This window comes from Geotrypetes seraphini, chromosome 2 (assembly GCF_902459505.1).
Source record: "Geotrypetes seraphini chromosome 2, aGeoSer1.1, whole genome shotgun sequence".
NCBI lineage: Eukaryota > Metazoa > Chordata > Amphibia > Gymnophiona > Dermophiidae > Geotrypetes > Geotrypetes seraphini.
This window is the reverse complement of record NC_047085.1, coordinates 395,506,121-395,527,386: the sequence shown is the minus strand read 5'-3', so window position 1 is coordinate 395,527,386 and position 21,266 is coordinate 395,506,121. Positions and strand designations below refer to the sequence as shown.

Sequence of the window (21,266 nt, the reverse complement as noted above, 5' to 3'; positions counted from 1 at the left end):
CACAACAGAATCATCTATACCAGCAGAGAAAGACCTTAGTTATGACACTGTGATGCATATTAACGCAACTGTGTGATTACAATTTCCTATCTTAGTCAATAAAAAAATCTATTTTTTCTCAACAATTTTACTTACGCATAGGTGTTGATAATGGGTAAACCATATTGATACTATCTTCAAACCATTTGTCAACTATCTCATGCAAATCAAACTTCATTGAGTCAATAAAACATAACCACTACTACATTGTCATACAGGATGTTTCAAACAAAATTCCTCACTCTCACATAGCCACACTCCAGCTTTCTTCTAAGCTCCTCTGACACCATGCTGGTTATGTTTAAATTATTTTTATTAGAGCCAACAAAAGTACAGATACCCAAGCTCAGCCAGATTAGCTGTGCTCCATCAAGAAATTTTAGAAATACCAAAGCCCCCTTAAGCCATTCCCCCAATCCGGACGGAGTCCCCAACACCAGCTCCAAAGAAAATGTATAACAAGTGACAATGCAATAATCAACAAAAAGAAGGAGACACAGTCAACAATTCAAAGTGCGGCTCCTAGCCACAGGAGTCATGGTGGACCAGAAGCGCTCTCCTCGCAAAATAGACAGATCAAAGACACCCCTACGTTCCCAAGACAACAAAGTTATCATCTGTGTCTGCCACAAGGATATAGTATGGGCATCATGGTCCATCCATTTAAGAAGAATACATTTCAATGCAGACAAGATGGACCAGCGAAGAAAAGCACTGGATCCCGGTTGTCTCGAATGGTGCGAGGGGAGAACTCCAAAAAGCAGCAGAGGTGAAGAACGGATAGTTATCCTCCAGAAAGTCCCAATGTAGGTAAAAAGTGCTGACAAAAGACTTGGATGTCTGGGCACAACCATAACATGTGGCCAAGGGTTGTATGCAGGTTTTCCACATTTATCACAGGATGCAGCAGGTCGAAACTGAGCCCTAAAGGCTCTATATGGAAACACATAAATATGAAAAATTATTTTGTATTACATTTCCCAAAAATATATGTATTTTCTCAGTGTCAACATGCGAGCCACAGCCCTCATGATAAGATCATCTGGTAACACTACTAAAAGGTTCTGGGACCAAGAAAATGCTGAAGTTATTGTATGTTGACAAATGATTGAACAATTTAAAGTACCAATTTATTCGCTATGAGCATCAATTAATACAGACTGCTGAAATAACACAGTTACTTACCTATAACAGATGTTATCCAGGGACAGCAGGCAAATATTTTCACAGATAGGTGATGTCATCCAAAAGTGTGCCAACACAAACTTCTTTAGAAGTTTCAAGACTGCCTGTATCACACATGCGGGAGTGCCTTCCTGCCCATTATCACCACATGGGACCATCAGTAAACAAGCTAAGAAGCCAACTAGGGGAGGAGGGTGGGTTGTGAGAATATCTGCCTGCTCTCCCTGGATAACACCTGTTTCTAGTAAGTAACTATTTTATCCCAGGACAAGCAGGCAGCATATTCTCACAGATGGAACTCCCTAGCTACTAGGAATGAGATGGTGAGAGTTGGTGACTGAATAGAAAATAATTTTTTTTTTAAAGAATTGTTTGGACGAACCAACTATTCCATCTGGAATTAGGCTCCAGACAAAAATGGGATGTTAAAAGTATGGATTGGGGATTTAGAGTGTTTCTTAAATGTCCACCATGGAGAAAAAAGAATGGAGTAAATCACTAAGGCTGCTACCGCTGTTATTTCATGCACTGGAGCACTACTGTCAAGTGGCAGCCCAACCCCTTACCACCTTTTTTTTTTAAAGTGGGGCAAGTTTGTAGAGAAATGCTTCTCTACATCATCTCCAACTGTCAAGCAAATGAAAAAAAATCCACTAAGAGTGCAAGGCCCAAGACAAAAATTGGATTCTCAAAGTTTCCACAGTAACAGCTTTTTTTTTTTTCTTTGAAGACACTTGATAATTTCCATGCAAAGTTCAATGTGCAGAGTGGACTTGGTCTTGTGAGAATCATCAAACTTCCAGAGGAGGACAGTGTGATTCATGTCATTTTCTTGACAGGGAATTCTGAAGAGGTGCTTTGTATAATGGCACTGGGGAAATGAGGCAAGTGGATGCACTAAGTGCCAGCGATGTGAGCTGCTTTTGTACTTCTCAGGCTCACAGATCCTGGCTTGTTCCCAAGCCCTGTTGGCACCATCAATGCAAATCAACCATCAGTTTCTTGTTCAATCAGCAAGATCATGGTTTCCAATAAAATTATTGAAAAGACTGACCACATTCAGTGCCTTTTTGGTTGCTGTAAAAGATCTGTAGAAAAATTTTTTTCCTTGACTTTATTAATATACAAATGCCACACAAAAAGCAGCAGCAGACTATACTGAGCCACACTGGTGATTTAAGCAAACTGTATGTTGAATCTTGAATTTATGAGTGAATCATAATTGCACAGCAGTGGATCTCTCTCCCCCTCCTCTCCCCCCCAAAAATCCTTCAGATGTTTGCTTCACATCAGTTTAACCATTTCCAGAATAGATGACTTGATTGCTTTCTCTCTTTTGGCTATATCATACAGTAAGTACTTCCATAGCAGATTTGAGTTGTGGGAAAAAAAAATCCAAGTATGGGGCATGATGTTATATTAAATTAAGTTTTCTTCTGCTTGAAAAAATTTTGTTTATTTAATTCATTTTCTATCCCGTTCTTCCCAACAAGCTCAGAATGGATTAAAGATTAATGGGATTAATGGGCTACAATTTGCCATAGTCACAGTACAAGTTTTACAATACAAGTTTTTATCCTAACTCAACATATACTAGGGATTTAATACCAATCTACATAATATACAGGTTCAATTTGCCATAGTTACAGTACAAGATTTTTCAATACAAATTTTTTATTCTAACATGACACAAACTGAGGATCTAGTACCAATACAGTGGTACCTCGGTTTATGAGTGCACCGGTTTGCGAGTGTTTTGCAAGGCGAGCAAAACATTTGCAAAATTGGCGCCTCGGAACCCCCCGCCACGATCTGAAGTCCCCCAGACCCACCCGAACAGGCTTCTTACTTCAATATCGGCCTCGGCATGTCCTGGGTGTTTGTGCCGGTGCCCGAAAATCAGCCTCCTCTTCTTTGCTGAGCATCTGCGCATGCTCAAGGCCTGCGAGTTCACGCTCTCTCCGAGATCTCCAAGGCCTAGCAAAGAAGAGGAGGCCGATCTTTGGGCACCGGCACCAACGCACAGGACACACCAGTGCCGAGACCGAGATGGAAGTAAGAAGCCTGTTCGGGTGGGTCTGGGGGACTTCAGATCGCGGCCGGGGGGGGGGGGGGGGGGCTGGATCGCAGGGAGGAGGGTGCCGGATCACGCGGGGGGGGACCTTCGGGGGCAGCAATGCTGGTTCTCGTGGGGGGGGATAGAGCAGCGCCGCTGGCCTCGGGGGACGGGGTGGGTAGGAACAAATTAAGCGAGTTTCTCTTAGTTCCTATGAGGAAACTCGCTTTGATATACGAGTATTTTGGTTTATGAGCATGCTTCTGGAATGAATTATGCTTGTAAACCAAGGTACCACTGTATATATTTGTTTGTAATCCACTGACTGTAGAACTTGCAGCAGCCATTCACTAGTGGCTCTGCATGGGGCAGGAGCATGGGAAGACCACTCCTGTTCCGGTTCACCGTTGGAACATGAGGGATTTTAAAGGTATGTGGGGAAGGCTGGATGGAGGTAAAATTTATTTATTTATTAAATTTTCTATACCGTTCTCCCAGGGGAACTCAGAACGGTTTACATTAATTAATTCAGTTAGTCAAGCATTTTTCCCCGTCTGTCCCAGTGGGATCACAATCTATCTAATGTGCCTGGGGGGGGATTAGGTGACTTGCCCAGGGTCACAAAGAGCAGCGTGGGTTTGAACCCACAACCTCAGGGTGCTGAGGCTGTAGTTTTAAACATGCGCCACACACAGTCTGCCAGAACAGGAGGGATCCCTCCTGTCCCAGCCCACTGCTGGACCACCAAGTCTTACAGCAGGCCTGGTGGAGGCCTGCAAGGCATCAGGAGGGAGGGAGAGGGACAAGATGCAATGCCAGACAGGTAGGGGGGACAGGATGCAGAATCTGGCAGGGCAGGAAGGGAGAGGGGACAGGGTGCAGAGCCTGGCAGGACAGGGGAGGCAGGGGGGCCATTAAAAATAAAAAAAAAGAAACAAAACCTGTCTGCCTGTCGATTTTTTCAGGTCAGTAGGAGCGATCACTATTTTTTCTGCCACGTTAGAGCATTGATCACTGGCTAGTTTGCATGGCATTTCAGTATTAATTAGAAACAAGAAAGGATGTCAAAAATCAATATCCACAAAGAAACATACCCTCAAAGTGTTCAGGATGACGTAACTTATCTTAACTAAAAGGGAGAAAAGACCTCAGTGTCCAATAGGGGTTATCAAAACAGCAACCCACATAGACAAGCTGGTTTCAAATATGACTTGAGACCAGCAGACACATCCTTGGTCAAAAAACTCATGACCAACAAAGTTTCCTGCCTTAATCGCCTTAAACCCCAGCCAGTCAGGTTAGAGGACTTTATATACGGCTGAGAGAGAGAGAGAAGAAGCGCCGGTCGGCACCCCTGGGTGAGACACGCAAATCCCTGAAGAAGCGTGTCAGCGAAACAGGGAACCCTGATGGATTATGCTAGCGGTCATATTGGAGTAGCTGCTATGCTCTGAGCTTTTCTCCTACGGAGTGATTTTTTCCTGCTTCCAAGCTTCAGGATTACGTTTACATTTATTGAGAAGATATTGAGAAGACAGCATTTTTCAGATAAGTGACTTTATTGAAAATATTGAAATTGAGAATTGAAATCGACTGTGATTTTTTGAAAGTAACTGTGAAATTGCGTCTTCAATCTTTTGGGAGTTTTTTGACCAAGGATGTGTCTGCTGGTCTCAACTCATATTTGAAACCAGCTTGTCTATATGGGTTGCTGTTTTGATAGCCCCTATTGGACACTGAGGTCTTTTCTCCCTTTTAGTTAAGATAAGTTACGTCATCCTGAACACTTTGAGGGTATGTTTCTTTGTGGATATTGATTTCAATATTAATGATATATTTGCATGGCCGAATCGGAGAATGAGCGATTGCAGGGAAAAACATGCCGTGAGCTGTTTTGTGCATTGGGTCGGTCAACTTTATCGGTAGCTAAACCAGTCAAACTGGTTTAGCGATGGTCGTTAGACAATCAGAGACTTTAGTGCATCTAGCCCCCACAGTCTTCATCTTAAGTCTTCTCCACACAAAAAGATGCCAATAAATTTGGCCAGTGACTGGCATTCTTCAACTCTATACATTCCTGTTGGTATGGGGTCATTTAGAAAAACCAGGCCAAAAGTGAACTTTGGCCTTAAGGTTACTCTAAACAGTTAAGCTTCAGGCCTATATCCAGGCTTAGATGGTGACTCTATCATTACTCCTCCCTCTTGAGGACATCCAATAAAATTTGCTTTCTGACCTTGTAGGGCAGGGACTATAGGGTACTGGATTGCTTAATCTTGCCTGAGTGCCTTGTGGAAGTCTGTAAAAGAACTCGAGCTCCACATCTGCAGTTTAAGATTTTAAAAGTATCCAACTATACTGGAAATGGTTAGTTTTTATTATTAAATGAACTACACAGGCTTTTAATTTCCAATCTGAGCTACTAATGTTATTTTCGATGATTGTAAAAACATTCATTATATAGCTTTAATCTGCATGCTTTTGGGCAACTTTGCTGAATGTGCTTGGACAATATTGTATATTTGTGCTCACATTCAGCTGGTTGCATGGAACACATTAGCAACTTTTACTTGAACAATGAAGAATCACCCACTGGAGCAAAGTATGTTTAGCCTTAAATCACTAAGGGCTCCTTTTACGAAGGTGCGCTAGGGTTTTTAGCGCACTCACAAAATTAATCTACCGCCCGCTGAAAAGGAGGCGGTAGCGGCTAGCGCGCTCGGGAATTTAACGCGTGCATTAAGGCCCTAGCGCATCTTCGTAAAAGGAGCCCTAAGTTCCTAGTACTGAAAACTCCTAAAGTGATTTTAGATTATTAAAAACAGTTCTAGATAAACAACTACATTTCAGTAATGCTTACTGATCAGAACTTATAATCTACTTACTAATCTATTTGTTAAATACACTGAAGGAAATAAGAACTGCATCCACTTCTTACACAAGTATTCATAGACTACAACATTTAGGTACTTGCCGTTTTGCCTCCTTTACCAATAACTCTACCAGCAGCATACGATGGCACTTTAATATGAGCTTCAAGTTTCACTTCTTCTTTAGGTCCAAAGAAATTCTCCTCTTTAAGCTTCCCGTAGATCCTCCCTTGGGCCTGAAAGTAAGAATCAGGGAACACAGTGCAGTCATTAGTCTCTCAGCAGATAGCCTTACAATTAAATTATTTTTAATACTAAGTGACAATAGGATGTAATCTACCATTCCACAAAGAACACCCTTTTCAATTTTCCACTGCTAGAAAATGAGAGAGAAAAATGATTGTAGCAATTGTTTGGGTCTCACTGTGTTTGGGTAGGTAGAACTGACGTTTTAGCCATCATGCTGTGGCTTTCTTCAGGGGATGCTGTGAGGTCTGCAATTTGTCTTTATACTTTGTGTCACAATCTATGAAAAGGTACCAAATCTTAGTGTACGCTTACTTGAGAAACAAGGCAACAATGTCAGTTGGGTTCTATTTATAACTAAACATTTTTAGTTAATTGACAAATGAAATGATAAAAAGATGGTGTGTTGCATTTGAATCAGCATCTTCTTGATTACTTCGCCAGCTGAATAACTTAATTTCTAAGACTTGGTCCATTTTCTTGGATTATGACACATGTATAGAAAGTCCTCTAACCTGATTGGCTGGGGTTTAAGGTGATTAAGGCAGGAAACTTTGTTGGTCATGAATTTGAATTTTGGCAGGAAAGTTTGTTGGCCAACGGACTTTTCCTGCGCAATTCAAATTTATGACCAACAAACTTTCCCACCAAAATTAAAAATTCATGAATATCTAAACACTACATCTAGTTTACTTGAGTCTACACTAGTTACCTATCACTTATGTATGGTTTTCATACAAGGTGACCAACCCTTTGAACTTTTGTTGCTGTGCCCATATCAACACTTGTGCACCTTATATTCTAGTCAGTACTGACTACTGGAATGACTAAAAATAAAAAACATTGCTCAAAAATGCCACTTGTTCAGCTTTTTGTTCAGTTGATAGTGCTCAGGGACAGAACCTTCTTCTATAGGTAACTTTGCATGGTGTGATCTTTTGAACTTCTGAAAGAAATTAAACTTGCCTTAAGGTCTTCTTCAAAGGCCAATAGAGTCACTGGAATATGCAGTTGAATGGAAATTCTGGTTGGTGTCTTACATGTTTGCATAACTTGGCGTTTCTTTATGGTACTTGTCTTACTATTATATAGGCAGGCTCTAAATTAAATACATGTATATGAAAATAACCATATTACTTTTATTTGAAATGTGCCTTCTTGCCATTTATTAATCTCTCATAGCTGATCCCTAAGATAAATATGTTTCTATAAAGTCACAATACCTTAAACTGTGCTTCTGGAGGTCCTGTGATTATCACCATCCTCAGCTTGGCATCTGGTCCCTCAGCAGGTGCGATCTTATAGAAAACAGAAAAATAACCCCCACCAAATTAATATAGTATTAAAGTTTCAGTTGGCATCCTCTAAATTCCATAGAATACTATTCCATCTAGCATCTGTTAACTATTCATCTTTCTCTATAGAGCAGTGGTCTCAAACTCAAACCTTTGCAGGGCCATATTTTGGATTTGTAGGTACTTGGAGGGCCTCAGAAAAAATAGTTAATGTCTTATTAAAGAAATGACAATTTTGCATGAGGTAAAACTCTTTATAGTTTATAAATCTTTCCTTTTGGCTAAGTCTTAATAATAATATTATAATTTATAGCTAAAGAGACATATGATCAAGAAACTATTTTATTTTACTTTTGTGATTATGATAAACATACCAAGGGCCTCAAAATAGTATCTGGCAGGCTGCCTGCTTGCAACCACTGCTCCTTGTGACCCTGGGCAAGTCACTCAGTCCTCCATAGCCCCAGGTACATTAGCTAGATTGTGAGCCCACCGGGACAGTTAGGGAAAATGCTTGAATACCTGATTGTAAAACCGCTTAGATACCCTTGATAGGCGGTATATAAAAACCTAATAAACTAGAGAGTACATATAGGAATTGAGGGCTTGGTATAGTACTGCACTTTTGTAGTTCTTCCCTTTCCTCCTGTGCCAGTTTGTCCAGGTCAGTCTTGTGAGTCTTATTTCATTTTTGTTATTTGCTTGTATTATTTTAAAGTTTTTGGTTGTTCTCCTATTTTACTTAAAATTTTATGTTAAAAACCGCTTTGAATTCAGATAAGGCGGAATATTAAATTTTAATAAACTTGGAAACTTGCACTGCTAGGTACCATTATTTGGAATCTGGTGGCAGGGATGGCAAGAGGGTTCTGAATAAAGAGGCACCACCAGATTAGTAAATGGCTACTACTAGTACTAATTTTTATAGTGCTGCACATTAAATATGTGAGCAACAATCCTTGCAAATACAAGACAAGGAGCCTAAATAGTGAAGTGTTTCCCAGGATCCTCTGCTACTAGGAGTACCCAACATATACTGTCAATAATTAAGGAAGAATCTAAAAAGTCTCAAGCTGATGTTGCTATCCATCTGGGAACAAATGACTTGGCCAACAACTCCACACTTGCAGCTCACAAAGCCTTTTGGGAGCTTGGTGAGGGCTTGAAACCTTTTGTAAAGACACTAGCTTTTTCCAAAGTACTGCCAGCATATGGAAAGGGAGAGGAAAGAGCTAAAAACACAGATGACTTCAATAGGTGGCTCAAAGCCTGGTGTCATCAAGAAGGCTTTAGGTACATAGGAGGATGGGGAAATACATGGAAGGACAAGAAGCTATATTGTATTGATGGGCTACATATTACTACAGCAGGAAAAAGAATCCTTGCGGAGAAATTTAGACAATATGTTTCTAGACATTTAAACTAGAAGGTGGGGGTGGCATATGTATGAAGGACAATTATAGAGACCACCCCCAGCAAAAGACAAGATGTGATGGCAGTAAAGATTGCAACTCACTTCTTAAGAGTTGCAATGGGAAGTGAAACGAAATAAAAAACTATACAAAAAAAAGATTACAGCTGAAAAATAGCTGGAAAGCGATGACCACAAATGCTCGTAGTCTAAGCAATAAAGTTCATGATCTGCAAGCCCTGATGTTAGAGGGAGACCTGGATATTGTTGCTATCACAGAGACGTGGTTCAGTGAATCCCATGGATGGGATGCAAACATACCGGGATATATTCTTTCTAGAAAGGACAGAGATGGTCAAAAAGGTGGAGAAGTAGGTCTCTATGTAAGCATGGATATCCAAGCAACTGAAATGCAAGGGACCTGGGGAGAGGAAGAAGCGATATGGATCGCTCTGAAAAGAGAAGATGGAACTTCTATCTATGTGGATGTAGTCTACAGACCTCCAACTCAATCGCAGCAAATTGATAAAGATCTGATTGTGGATATCCAAAAGTTTGGAAAGAAAAAGGAGGTGCTGCTGTTTATTTCAACCTGCCCGATGCGGACTGGAAAGTTCCGTCTGTGGAATCGGAAAGAAGTAGGGAGATTGTGGATGCCTTTCAAGAGGCTCTGCTCAGACAAATGGTGACAGAACCCACGAGGCAAAAAGCAATATTGGATCTGGTCCTCACAAGTGGAGAAAGTATATCTAATGTATGAGTGGGTGCTCACCTGGGAAGTAGTGATCATCAAATGGTTTGGTTTGATATAACAGCTAAAGTGGACGGCGGCCGCACGATACTAAAAGTCTTAGATTTCAAACGTACGGACTTTAATAAAATGGGAGAGTACCTGAAGAAAGAGCTGTTAGGATGGGAGGACATAAGAGAAGTGGAAAAACAGTGGTGTAAGCTGAAAGGAGCAATAAAAATGGCTATGGACCTTTATGTGAAGAAAATAAATAAAAACAAGAGAAAAAGGAAACCAATATGTTTCTCCAAACTAGTGGAGATAATAAAGGCAAAAAGAGTTGGCGTTCCTGAAATATAAAACCCCCCAAGAAGAGGAGTATAGAAAGGACTACCGGGTGAAACTGAAAGAAGCCAAGAGAGAGATACATCTGTGAGACAAAATTTTTTCAGATACATCAGTGAAAGGAGGAAGATGAAAAATGGAATTGCTAAACTAAAAGATGCTAGGAACCAATTTGTGGAGAGTGATGAGGAAAAAGCAAACATGCTAAATAAATACTTCTGTTCTGTGTTCACGGAAGAAAATCCTGGAGGAGGACTGAGATTGTCTGGCAAACTACACAGGAAAATGGTGTAGATTCTGCGCCATTCACGGAGGAAAATGTTTATGAACAACTTGAAAAACTGAAGGTGGACAAAGCAATGGGACCAGACGGGATCCATCCCAGGATACTGAAGGAGCTCAGAGAGGTTCTGGTGGGTCCTATTAAAGACTTGTTCAACAAATCTCTGAAGACAGGAGTGGTTCCTGGGGACTAGAGAAGAGTGGATGTGGTCTCCATTCACAAAAGTGATCACAGGGATGAAGTGGGAAACTACAGGCCGGTAAGCCTCACTTCAGTTGTTGGAAAAATAATGGAAGTGTTGCTGAAAGAAAGGATAGTGAACTTCCTAGAATCTAATGGGTTACAGGATCTGAGGCAACATGGCTTTACTAAAGGGAAATCTTGTCAAACGAACCTGATTGAATTTTTTGATTGGGTGACCAGAGAGCTGGATCAAGGACATATGCTAGATGTAATTTACTTAGATTTCAACAAAGCCTTTGACATAGTTCTTCATAGGAGACTCTTGAACAAACTTGAAGGGCTGAAGTTAGGAACCAAAGTGGAGAACTGGATTAGAAACTGGTTGATGGACTGATGCCAGAGGGTGGTGGTTAATGAAAGTAGCTCAGAGGAAGGAAAGGTGAGTAGTGGAGTCCCTCGGGGTTCGGTGCTGGGGCTGATCCTGTTCAATATGTTTGTGAGTGATATTGCTGAAGAGTTAGAAGGAAAGGTTTGCCTTTTTGCTGATTATACCAAGATTTGTAACAGAGTAGACACCGAGGAGGGAGTGGAAAACATGAAAAGGAATCTACAAAAGTTAGAGGAATGGTCTAATATCTGGCAACTTAAATTCAATGGAAAGAAATGCAAAGTAATGCATAAGGGAATTATCGGAAGGAGCCGTATATGCTGGGAGGGGAGAGGCTGATAGGCACGGAGGGAGAGAGGGACCTTGGTGTGATAGTGTCCGAAAATCTCAAGACAAAAAAACACAACAATGCATCAAAGCAGTGGCTGCTGCCAGAAGGATGCTGGACTATATAAAGAGAGGTGTAACAAGTAGAAGAACAAAGGTGTTTATGCCCCTATACAGGTCGTTGGTGAGGCCCCACTTGGAGTATTGTGTTCAGTTTTAGAGACCGTATCTGGCGAAGGACACAAAAAGGCTTGAAGCGGTCCAGAAGAGGGTGACGAAAATGATAGGTTTGCGACAAAAGATGTACGAGCAGAGACTGGAAGCCCTGAATATGAATACCTTAGAGCAGTGGTGTCAAAGTCCCTCCTCGAGGGCCACAATCCAGTCGGGTTTTCAGGATTTCCCCAATGAATATGCATGAGATCTATTAGCATACAATGAAAGCAGTGCATGCAAATAGATCTCATGCATATTCATTGGGGAAATCCTGAAAACCTGACTGGATTGCGGCCCTCGAGGAGGGACTTGGGAGATATGAATCAGACATTCAAATACTTGAAAGCTATTAACGTAGAACATAATCTTTTCCAGAGAGAGGAAAATGGTAAAACCAGAGGACATAATTTGAGGTTGAGGGGTGCTAGATTCAAAGGCAATGTTAGGAAATTCTACTTTACGGAGAGGGTGATGGATGCCTGTAATGTGCTCCCGAGAGAGGTGGTGGAGAGTAAAACTGTGACTGAGTTCAAAGAAGTGTAGTAACGCTAGAGGGCATAATTTGAGGCTGAGGGGTGGTAGACTCAAGAGCAATGTAAGGAAATTCTTCTTTACGGAGAGGGTGGTGGATGCCTGGAATGCACTCCCGAGAGAGGTGGTGGAGATGAAAATGGTGACAGAGTTCAAAAAAGCGTGGGATGAACACAGAGGATCTAGAATCAGAAAATAATAGTAAATATTGAAGAACTAAGGCCAGAACTGGGCAGACTTGCATGGTCTGTATCTGTATATGGCCGTTTGTTTGAGGGAGGGCTTCAATGGCTGGGAGTGTGTAGATGGACTGGAGTGAGCTTTGACGGAGACTTCAGTAGTTAGAACCTAAGAACAGTACCGGGCAGGGTTTAGGATTCTTTCCCAGAAATAGCTAAGAAGAAGAAAAAAAAAACAACGATTTTTTAGATTGAATCAGGTTGGGCAGACTAGATGGACCATTCGGGTCTTTATCTGCCGTCATTTTATTTTATTTCTTAGTACTTGTCAGAGACCCCTCCTGAAGAAAGAAACGAAACTCAAGTTGAGGGGCTCGTGTGTTCATCATGATTTTCACCATGATTTGTAGTAGTTTTTAACAAGAGCATGTTTACAGCACCAGCACTTTCTAAGGGTCTCACCTGTGGCTGCCGAACAGTCATCAACGGACCTCCCATCAATATATGATATTTTGCATGGGTTTTTATATCTGATATTAAGGGAGGCAAGGGACGGTAAAGTGAGCGATGATGGTCCCATAGGCAGCCACGGTTGAGTGATGGCACTGAACTAAGAGTGGTTGTCGGGTCTGAGCACTTTACACAATATTTATTCAGCATATTTATTTATTTAATTATTTATTCACTCATAAGAGTCTGAATGAGTTAGAGCTATGATATTTGGTAGGTCATTACAGATAAAAATCACAGAATATATCAACTGATATCCATAGTAACTGAATATACTATGTTAATTAAAACAGACAAAATGGCTATAAAAGAAGGGTGACTGAGGTAGTCCCAGATGGAGCTCTGTCATACCACTTGTAGTAGGGTGTGCCCTGGTGTGGGGATATACTAAAACTGGAGGGGGATGGGGGAAGGAGACATTGGTACATTTTTGGGAGGGGATGAGATGAAAATCCTTCCTACCGAGCAGCTCTTTCTTTTCATACCAATCATCACCAGAAATCCAGATTTCCCCAACAGCTACTGTGAACATCCCATATGTCTGTGTTATTGTCCATGTTAATACATGAGGCACACTGCTAAAGGAGAGGCTGGCATACCCTCAGCAAAATGTATTGCATTGCAAATCAGGTCTCATTTTAATATACATATACAGTTTGCCCAAATTGCATAGGCCCAAAATCTACATTGGGCCTATGCAAATTTGGAATTAACAAAAATATACATATATATTAATACTTGGAACAGCTTTTCTAAATTCTTGTTGGTGCCAGGTCATTTGGAAGGGGGCGTGCCGGGTTCTGGGGGAGCTGTGTTTTCTTTAGTCTCTCCCGTCTGCTGCTCTTCCTGGGGATTCTATCAGCTGGTTCAACACAGCTTTCCCTGTCCGGGCTCTTGTCCAGCAGCAGAAGGGGGAAACCATTGACGCGATGCAGCACGGCCCCAACGTGCTCACCAGCAGTGGATTGATGCCAGCGTTGGAGGATATCCTGTGGCCTGCCCTCTCTCCCCCTCTCCTTGGCAGACTTGCACTCCTGCAACTGCATTGTTGGACACATCGAAGGGAAACTGGACTTCACTTCAGGGGTCTGCTGTCGGCGGTGCCTAGCCTTGCCAGTCCGGTGACTGATGTCATGGTGGTCTTCACTGGCGTGATTCCTAGGCCTTCTTCTTTTGTGATGGCTGGTTGACCTGGTTCTGCAGACTGAACTTACTATCAAGCCGCCTCCGAGACTTTTCTATCTCTTAAAGTTGTTTAATTTTTTATTTTCTTTCATTATTTCTATCTTCTATTTCTTTGATTTTTGTTCTTAGAAATGTATTACATATTTTTATTTTAATCAGATACTTTAGCTAGATTTTGAGCCTTCGGGACAGATATGGTAATTTTTTTTCAAGTACCTAATTTCATTTTAGTTTGATACATTGTAAACTGTTTAGGTCAGTAAAATGCAGGAGAGGCATATCAAATCTTAAATAAACAATAACTGCCATAGCACTGCTCTACTTGGCACCATTTATCAAAAGTTATTTTTGATTTTTTTATTCTTTTGGGAAGGGGGAAAAGCAAGTTTGAATATGAATGATACCCTTTCTCTCTTTTTTATTTTTTAATCTTTATTCATTTTTAAACTTATAATAAGTGTGATAACATATCCATACAAATAACCATAAATATATCACTTAATAATCAACAATGATACATATAATATTCTCTTATCTCCCCCCCTCCCCACCTTTATCTATCATATAATCAATACTTATACAACATGTAACAATAAAAATACCTTCCCTCCCACCCCATAATTGAACTTGTAAATTTAAGGGAAACAAGATTTTTCTAATCATTACAATACTTTGTTAATGGCTCCCAAATATCTTGAAATTTCCTGAAACAACCCTGTTGTATTGCAATAAGTCTCTCCATTTTATAAATATGACATAAGGCAGGGGTGTCCAATGTCGGTCCTCGAGGGCCGCAGTCCAGTCGGATTTTCAGGATTTCCCCAATGAATATACATGAAGTCTATTTGCATGCACTACTTTCATTGTATGCTAATAGATCTCATGCATATTCATTGGGGAAATCCTGAAAACCCGACTGGATTGCGGCCCTCGAGGACCGACATTGGACACCCCTGACATAAGGAGTTCCACCAAAAATTATAATTTAATCTATTCCAATTATATGTAATTTGTTGAATGGCAACCCCAGTCATTATAAGTAATAATTTGTTATTATTTGTAGATATCTTACTTTTTGCTCTCTTCTTTAATCTCCTTGAGGTCTATAAATCCTAGGCTGCTTGCATGAGCCAAAGAATTTGTCTCTCTGAGCATAAAAATTGTTTAAAATATATGTATTTTGTGAGGGAAAAGCTGAGATTGAGCTTTTCGAGGAGAAAGCAAGTTAAGCGTACATGATTGAGGAAGTGCTTGTGTGAGGTACAGCCATGAAGGCAACTTTGCGTCTTCAAGGCATAATTAAGTGAGTGCATTGTAAGATCTAAAAACATCAAAACATTGATGAAATACAACATAACTAACAACAAAACTATGAATAAGATATAGAAAAGAAGAAACAGAAGGTTCTTGCAATTGCTCTTTAAAGGTGTTAACCTTTAAAGAGCAATTTCAAAACCAGTTTATGCACACAAATTATCTGTAAACTGCTATCCCTCAAAGCAGCTAGAGCAGGGGTGTCAAACTCAATCACATTAAAGGGCTAAGTTGCAGGCTCAACCCCACCCCCATAATAGTACTAATTGTAATACCATTTTTTCCATTCATTTTTCATATACACACACACAATATAATCTTACATTAGATTCCTTGCACATCCAGGGTGGGTGGGTGGGGGAAGGGAAAGGTATTCCAATTACTAAAATTACTTATTTATAATATTTTAATTCTATAATATTAGTTAGGGGGGGAATGATTGTTTTATGTAATTGTTTTATGTAATTTTATGTAATTGTGTATTTAAGGTGCCTTCTTCGTAATGTTTATGTTTAAATTATTTATATGGCACTGACAAAGTTTGAAAATTAATAAAGATTTTTAAAAAATAAAAAAAACCACAAAAACTCTCATTGACATGGATATGGATTACTCCTTTGGATAAAAACTTGGGATGAGTTTGAAGAACTACTTTGATATGACGACACAATGTAAGGCCGGTATGTATCTAAAGCTTGAAATTCACTTATTCTTTTAGCCAAGGAAATTGCTACTAGAAAGAATAATTTTTAAGTGACATGCATGAGTGAAGTAGATTCCACTGGCTCAAACAATAGCTTCATAAGCAGCATAATGACAATGTTGAGACTTCTGTAATGGTGGTTTGACATGAAGTCTCTTCATGAATCGAGAAGTAATAGGACACTGGGAATCCAACTGGAGAATGGCAGACAAGAGACTGCTGAAATGTCCTCTGATATAGTATTCTGTTCTCATATAGCATGCTCGATTGGTTCTCTTTTTGAGAGTTGTCTCGATTTGGTTGCTTTGAGTGAATTATCCATGTAGTGGAAAAGCACAGTTACTCACCGTAACAGGTGTTATCCAGGGACAGCAGGTAGATATTCTCTACATGTGGGTGACGTCACTGACGGAGCCCCCTAGCGGACGTTTTCTCAAGCAGACTTGCTTGAAGACCTTCAAGCTTGCGATTGGCCCGCGCATGCCCCTCTCGCCCAGTCTAGGGCATGCGTCTCCTCAGCGTGTCCTCAGTTCAGATAGCTAGCAAAGAAGCCAACCATGGGGAGGTGGGTGGGTTGCGAGAATATCTGCCTGCTGTCCCCGGATAACACCTGTTACGGTAAGTAACTGTGCTTTATCCCAGGACAAGCAGGCAGCATATTCTCTACATGTGGGAGACCTCCAAGCTAACCAGAATGGGATGGATAGAGAGTTGGCAATTTAGGAGAACAGGTTTTGCAAAACGGACTGTCCAAAATGGTCATCACGTCTGGAAAAGGCATCCAGACAGTTGTGCGAGGTAAATGTATGAACTGAGGACCAAGTGGCAGCCTTACAGATTTCCTCAAGCGGAGTCGAGCGAAGGAAAGCAACAGACGCCACCATCGCTCTGACCTTGTGGCGAGTGACTCGACCTGGGAGGGAGAGACCAGCCTGAGCGTAACAAAAAGAGATACAAGCGGCCAACCAGTTAGAAATGGTCCGCTTAGAAACAGAACGACCCAAGTGATTAGGATCGAAGGAGATGAATTGCTGGGGAGCAATACGATGAGGAGTGGTGTGCGTCAAGTAGAATGCCAGCGCACACTTACAATCAAGAGAATGCAGAGCCACTTCTCCAGGGTGAGAATGGGGCTTCAGAAAAAACACAAGGAGAACAATGGATTGGTTGATGTGAAACTCAGAAACAACCTTAGGCAAGAACTTAAGATGAGTACGGAGAACCACCTTATCATGATGGAAGACAGTGAAAGGAGGGTCCGCTACCAAAGCTTGAAGATCACTGACTCAACGGGCAGAAGTGAGAGCGATAAGAAACACAACTGTCGCAAATAGAGGTAAGCCAGGAGGATGTCCTCCAACAGATAGATAGATTGAAAAGCGACAAATCACAAGGCCTGGACGGAATCCACCCAAGGGTACTAAAAGAACTAAGAAACGAAATAGCGGAAACACTCCGACAAATTTGCAACCTATCTTTGAGAACTGGGGAAATCCCGGAGGACTGGAAAATAGCAAATGTCACACCTATCTTTAAAAAGGGATCGAAGGGTGACCCGGGGAACTACAGGCCGGTAAGCTTGACTTCAGTTCTGGGCAAGGTGGTAGAAGCACTGATAAAAGACAGCATCTGTGAGCACAAAGAAAAAAATGGACAATTGAAGGCGAGCCAGTATGGCTTCTGCAAGGGAAGATCGTGTCAAATGAACTTACTGCACTTCTTTGAAAGGATAAACAGCCAGATGGACAAAGGGGAACCCATTGACATCATTTATCTTGACTTCCAAAAAGCCTTTGACAAGGTACCCCATGAGCGGCTACTTAGGAAGCTGGGGAACCACGGGGTGGAGGGGGAAGTGCACAGATGGATTAAACACTGGTTGGCGGGCAGAAAGCAAAGGGTTGGAGTGAAGGGCCACTACTCAGACTGGAGGAGGGTCACGAGCGGTGTTCCGCAGGGGTCGGTACTCGGGCTGCTGTTGTTCAATGTATTTATAAACGACCCAGAAACGGGGACAAAGTGTGAAGTTATAAAGTTTGCGGATGACACTAAACTCTGTAACAGGGTCAGAACAGTGGAAGAATGTGAAGACCTATAAAGGGACCTAAACAAACTGGAGGAGTGGGCAAATAAATGGCAAATGAACTTTAACATAGAGAAATGCAAGGTCATGCATTTAGGGAAAAAGAACCCAATGTTCAGCTACAAAATGGGGAGATCAGTGCTAGGGGTAAGTAACCTTGAAAAAGACGAGGGTGCCGAGGCCGAGCTCGAGAATCTTGGCCACCCTCCTACAAAGAACCTGTGGTTGCAAAGTCGCATAACGGGGGCACGACTCAGCGCGGTGCTCTGCACCCAGGCACTCCACACACCAACGATGAGGGTCGGTGATGGAGATAACCCGGTTGCACTTAGTACAGTTTTTAAACCCGGAACGAGGCCGGGACATAAGAAAAAAGATGGCTGCGGCCCCGCGAGGCCAGGTGGCCAGAGTATGGCTGGTAATCCGGTCAAAAAGATACGAACTGAAAAACAAACAAAAGAAAGAAAACACAGATGTGAGCACAGTGACTCAAAATAAACTAACCAAACAAGCCGCGGTGCAAGAGGGACAATATCATCTCTTACAAAAAATCAGGGAAGCAGGACTCTAGAGCAGACTACCTGACCAAATCAAAAGCCGTCAAAACAGCAGTCAGAGAGGCTAAATTCCACATGGAAGAGTCTCTGGCAAAGAACATCCAGAAGGGAGATAAATCCTTCTTCAGGTATATCAGTGACAGAAGAAAAAACTCAGGCGGGATTGTAAGTCTTAGGAATCCAGACGGAGACTATGTGGATAAGGATTCGGAAAAAGCCCAACTATTAAATGAATACTTCTGCTCAGTCTTCACCCGAGAAGCGCCGGGGCTTGGCCCTCAGCTACAGACAAGGGTTGGCTCAGTTGACCCTTTTAGTGACTTTGAGTTTACGCCCAGCAGTGTCTACGGTGAGCTGTCAAAGCTCAAGGTTAACAAAGCAATGGGGCCGGACAACCTGCACCCCAGGGTGCTTAGGGAACTGAGTGATGTCTTGGCGGAGCCACTGTCCGCGCTCTTCAACCTCTCCCTTAGTACAGGCAGCGTCCCGTTGGACTGGAGGACGGCTAACGTCATTCCACTCCACAAGAAAGGCTCAAAGATGGAGACAGAAAACTACAGACCAGTGAGTCTAACATCGATAGTGAGCAAACTAATGGAAACTCTAATCAAACACCAATTGGATAAAATCCTGGATGAAAAGAATCTACGGGATCCCCGACAACATGGATTTACTAAGGGGAGATCATGCCAATCCAACCTGATCAGCTTCTTTGATTGGGTGACGGAGAAGCTGGATATTGGGGAGTCCCTGGACATCGTGTACCTGGACTTTAGCAAAGCATTCGATAGCGTACCACACCGCAGGTTGCTGGGCAAGATGAGTTCTATAGGATTAGGTGACACATTGACGCAATGGGTTGGGAACTGGCTTGGAGGTAGGCTTCAAAGGGTGGTGGTGAATGGCACCCCCTCCGAAATGACGGAGGTGATCAGTGGAGTGCCACAGGGCTCAGTCTTGGGCCCAATCCTATTCAACATCTTTATAAGGGACTTGGCAGAAGGGCTTCGAGGTAAAATAACATTATTCGCCGATGACGCCAAACTAAGTAATGTAGTGGGCAAATGCACAACAGACAAAGATTCAGTGCCCGACAACATGATGCACGACCTACTCCTGCTGGAGCGCTGGTCTAGGACATGGCAACTCAACTTCAATGCCAAAAAATGCAAAATTATGCACCTGGGCAGCCAAAATCCATGCAAGTCTTATACCCTTAATGGCGAGATCCTAGCAAAAACGGTAGCAGAACGAGACTTGGGGGTGATCGTCAGTGAGGACATGAAGTCTGCCAATCAAGTGGAGCAGGCTTCATCCAAGGCAAGACAAATAATGGGTTGCATACGAAGGGGTTTCGTCAGCCGTAAGAGGGAAGTCATTATGCCATTGTATAGATCCATGGTGAGGCCCCACCTGGAATACTGTGTGCAATTTTGGAGGCCACATTATCGCAAGGATGTGCTGAGACTGGAGTCGGTGCAGAGAATGGCCACCCGGATGGTCTCGGGACTCAAGGATCTTCCATATGAAGAACGGCTTGACAAATTACAGCTATACTCGCTCGAGGAGCGCAGAGAGAGGGGAGACATGATCGAGACGTTCAAGTATCTTACGGGCCGCATCGAGGCGGAGGAAGATATCTTCTTTTTCAAGGGTCCCACGACAACAAGAGGGCATCCGTTGAAAATCAGGGGCGGGAAACTACGAGGTGACACCAGGAAATTCTTTTTCACTGAAAGAGTGGTTGATCGCTGGAACAGTCTTCCACTACAGGTGATTGAGGCCAGCAGCGTGCCTGATTTTAAGGCCAAATGGGATAGACACGTGGGATCTATTCACAGAGAAAGGTAGGGGAGGGTCATTAGGGTGGGCAGACTAGATGGGCTGTGGCCCTTATCTGCCGTCTATTTCTATGTTTCTATGTTTCTATGAAGCAAGGGAGCAGTGCTTCTGGCTCCGCGGAAAACAGAGAACTGAGGACATGCTGAGGAGACGAATGCCCTAGACTGGGTGGGGCACGCGCGCATGCGCGGACCAATCGCAAGCTTGAAGATCTTCAAGCAAGTCTGCTTGCAAAAACGTCTGCTAGGGGGCTCCGTCGGTAACGTCTGCTCGGCTCTGCAGCTGAAGTGAAGCGTCTCCTTGGAGTGTATTGCCTGGAGTGTTAGTCGAGGGTAGCGCATCCGTATACGTCCAAGCGTGAGCAGCACTATAGTGACTGTTTCCCTCAGAGGCATGTCACACTTCAGATTTGTTTCCTTCATGCATAGGTGAATTTATTTATTTATTTATTTGTTCACTAGTCTTTAAGCCCGTTACATTAACAGGTGCTAGAATATGTGTCTTTTTTTTTTCTTTCCGTCTCTCTCCCCCTCCATTTCCCTGTGTAGCGCTGTCTCTGCTTTCTTCCTCACTTTGCACTCTCCAGCTGTAACATTACTGCCTCGCTTTTTTTCCTGCAAGCATATCTGCTCTCTTTCTCATCCTCAGTCTCTTTGCTCTTTTTCTCTTCTTGCAGGGGTCTCTGCTCTACTTTCTCTATATGTTCCTTAGTCCTGCAAACCTCTATGCTGTATTTTTTTCTCTATATGCTCCTGATCTTGTGTTTCCCTGTAGTATTTATTCCTATT

The 21,266-nt window shown here is 42.3% G+C and overlaps 1 protein-coding gene across 3 annotated transcripts in view; it reads right to left on the bottom strand.

Moving 5' to 3' along the window:
* Positions 1-21,266, bottom strand: part of IGF2BP3 (insulin like growth factor 2 mRNA binding protein 3) — a 279,076-nt gene that overhangs the window by 12,192 nt on the left and 245,618 nt on the right. For all 3 annotated transcript variants that reach the window (XM_033930871.1, XM_033930872.1, XM_033930873.1), the window contains 2 exons: positions 7,620-7,694; positions 6,255-6,386 (listed from right to left, as the gene is read on the bottom strand). In XM_033930871.1, coding sequence (XP_033786762.1) covers positions 6,255-6,386; positions 7,620-7,694 — 207 coding nt within the window. The remainder of the gene's footprint in view (positions 1-6,254; positions 6,387-7,619; positions 7,695-21,266) is intronic.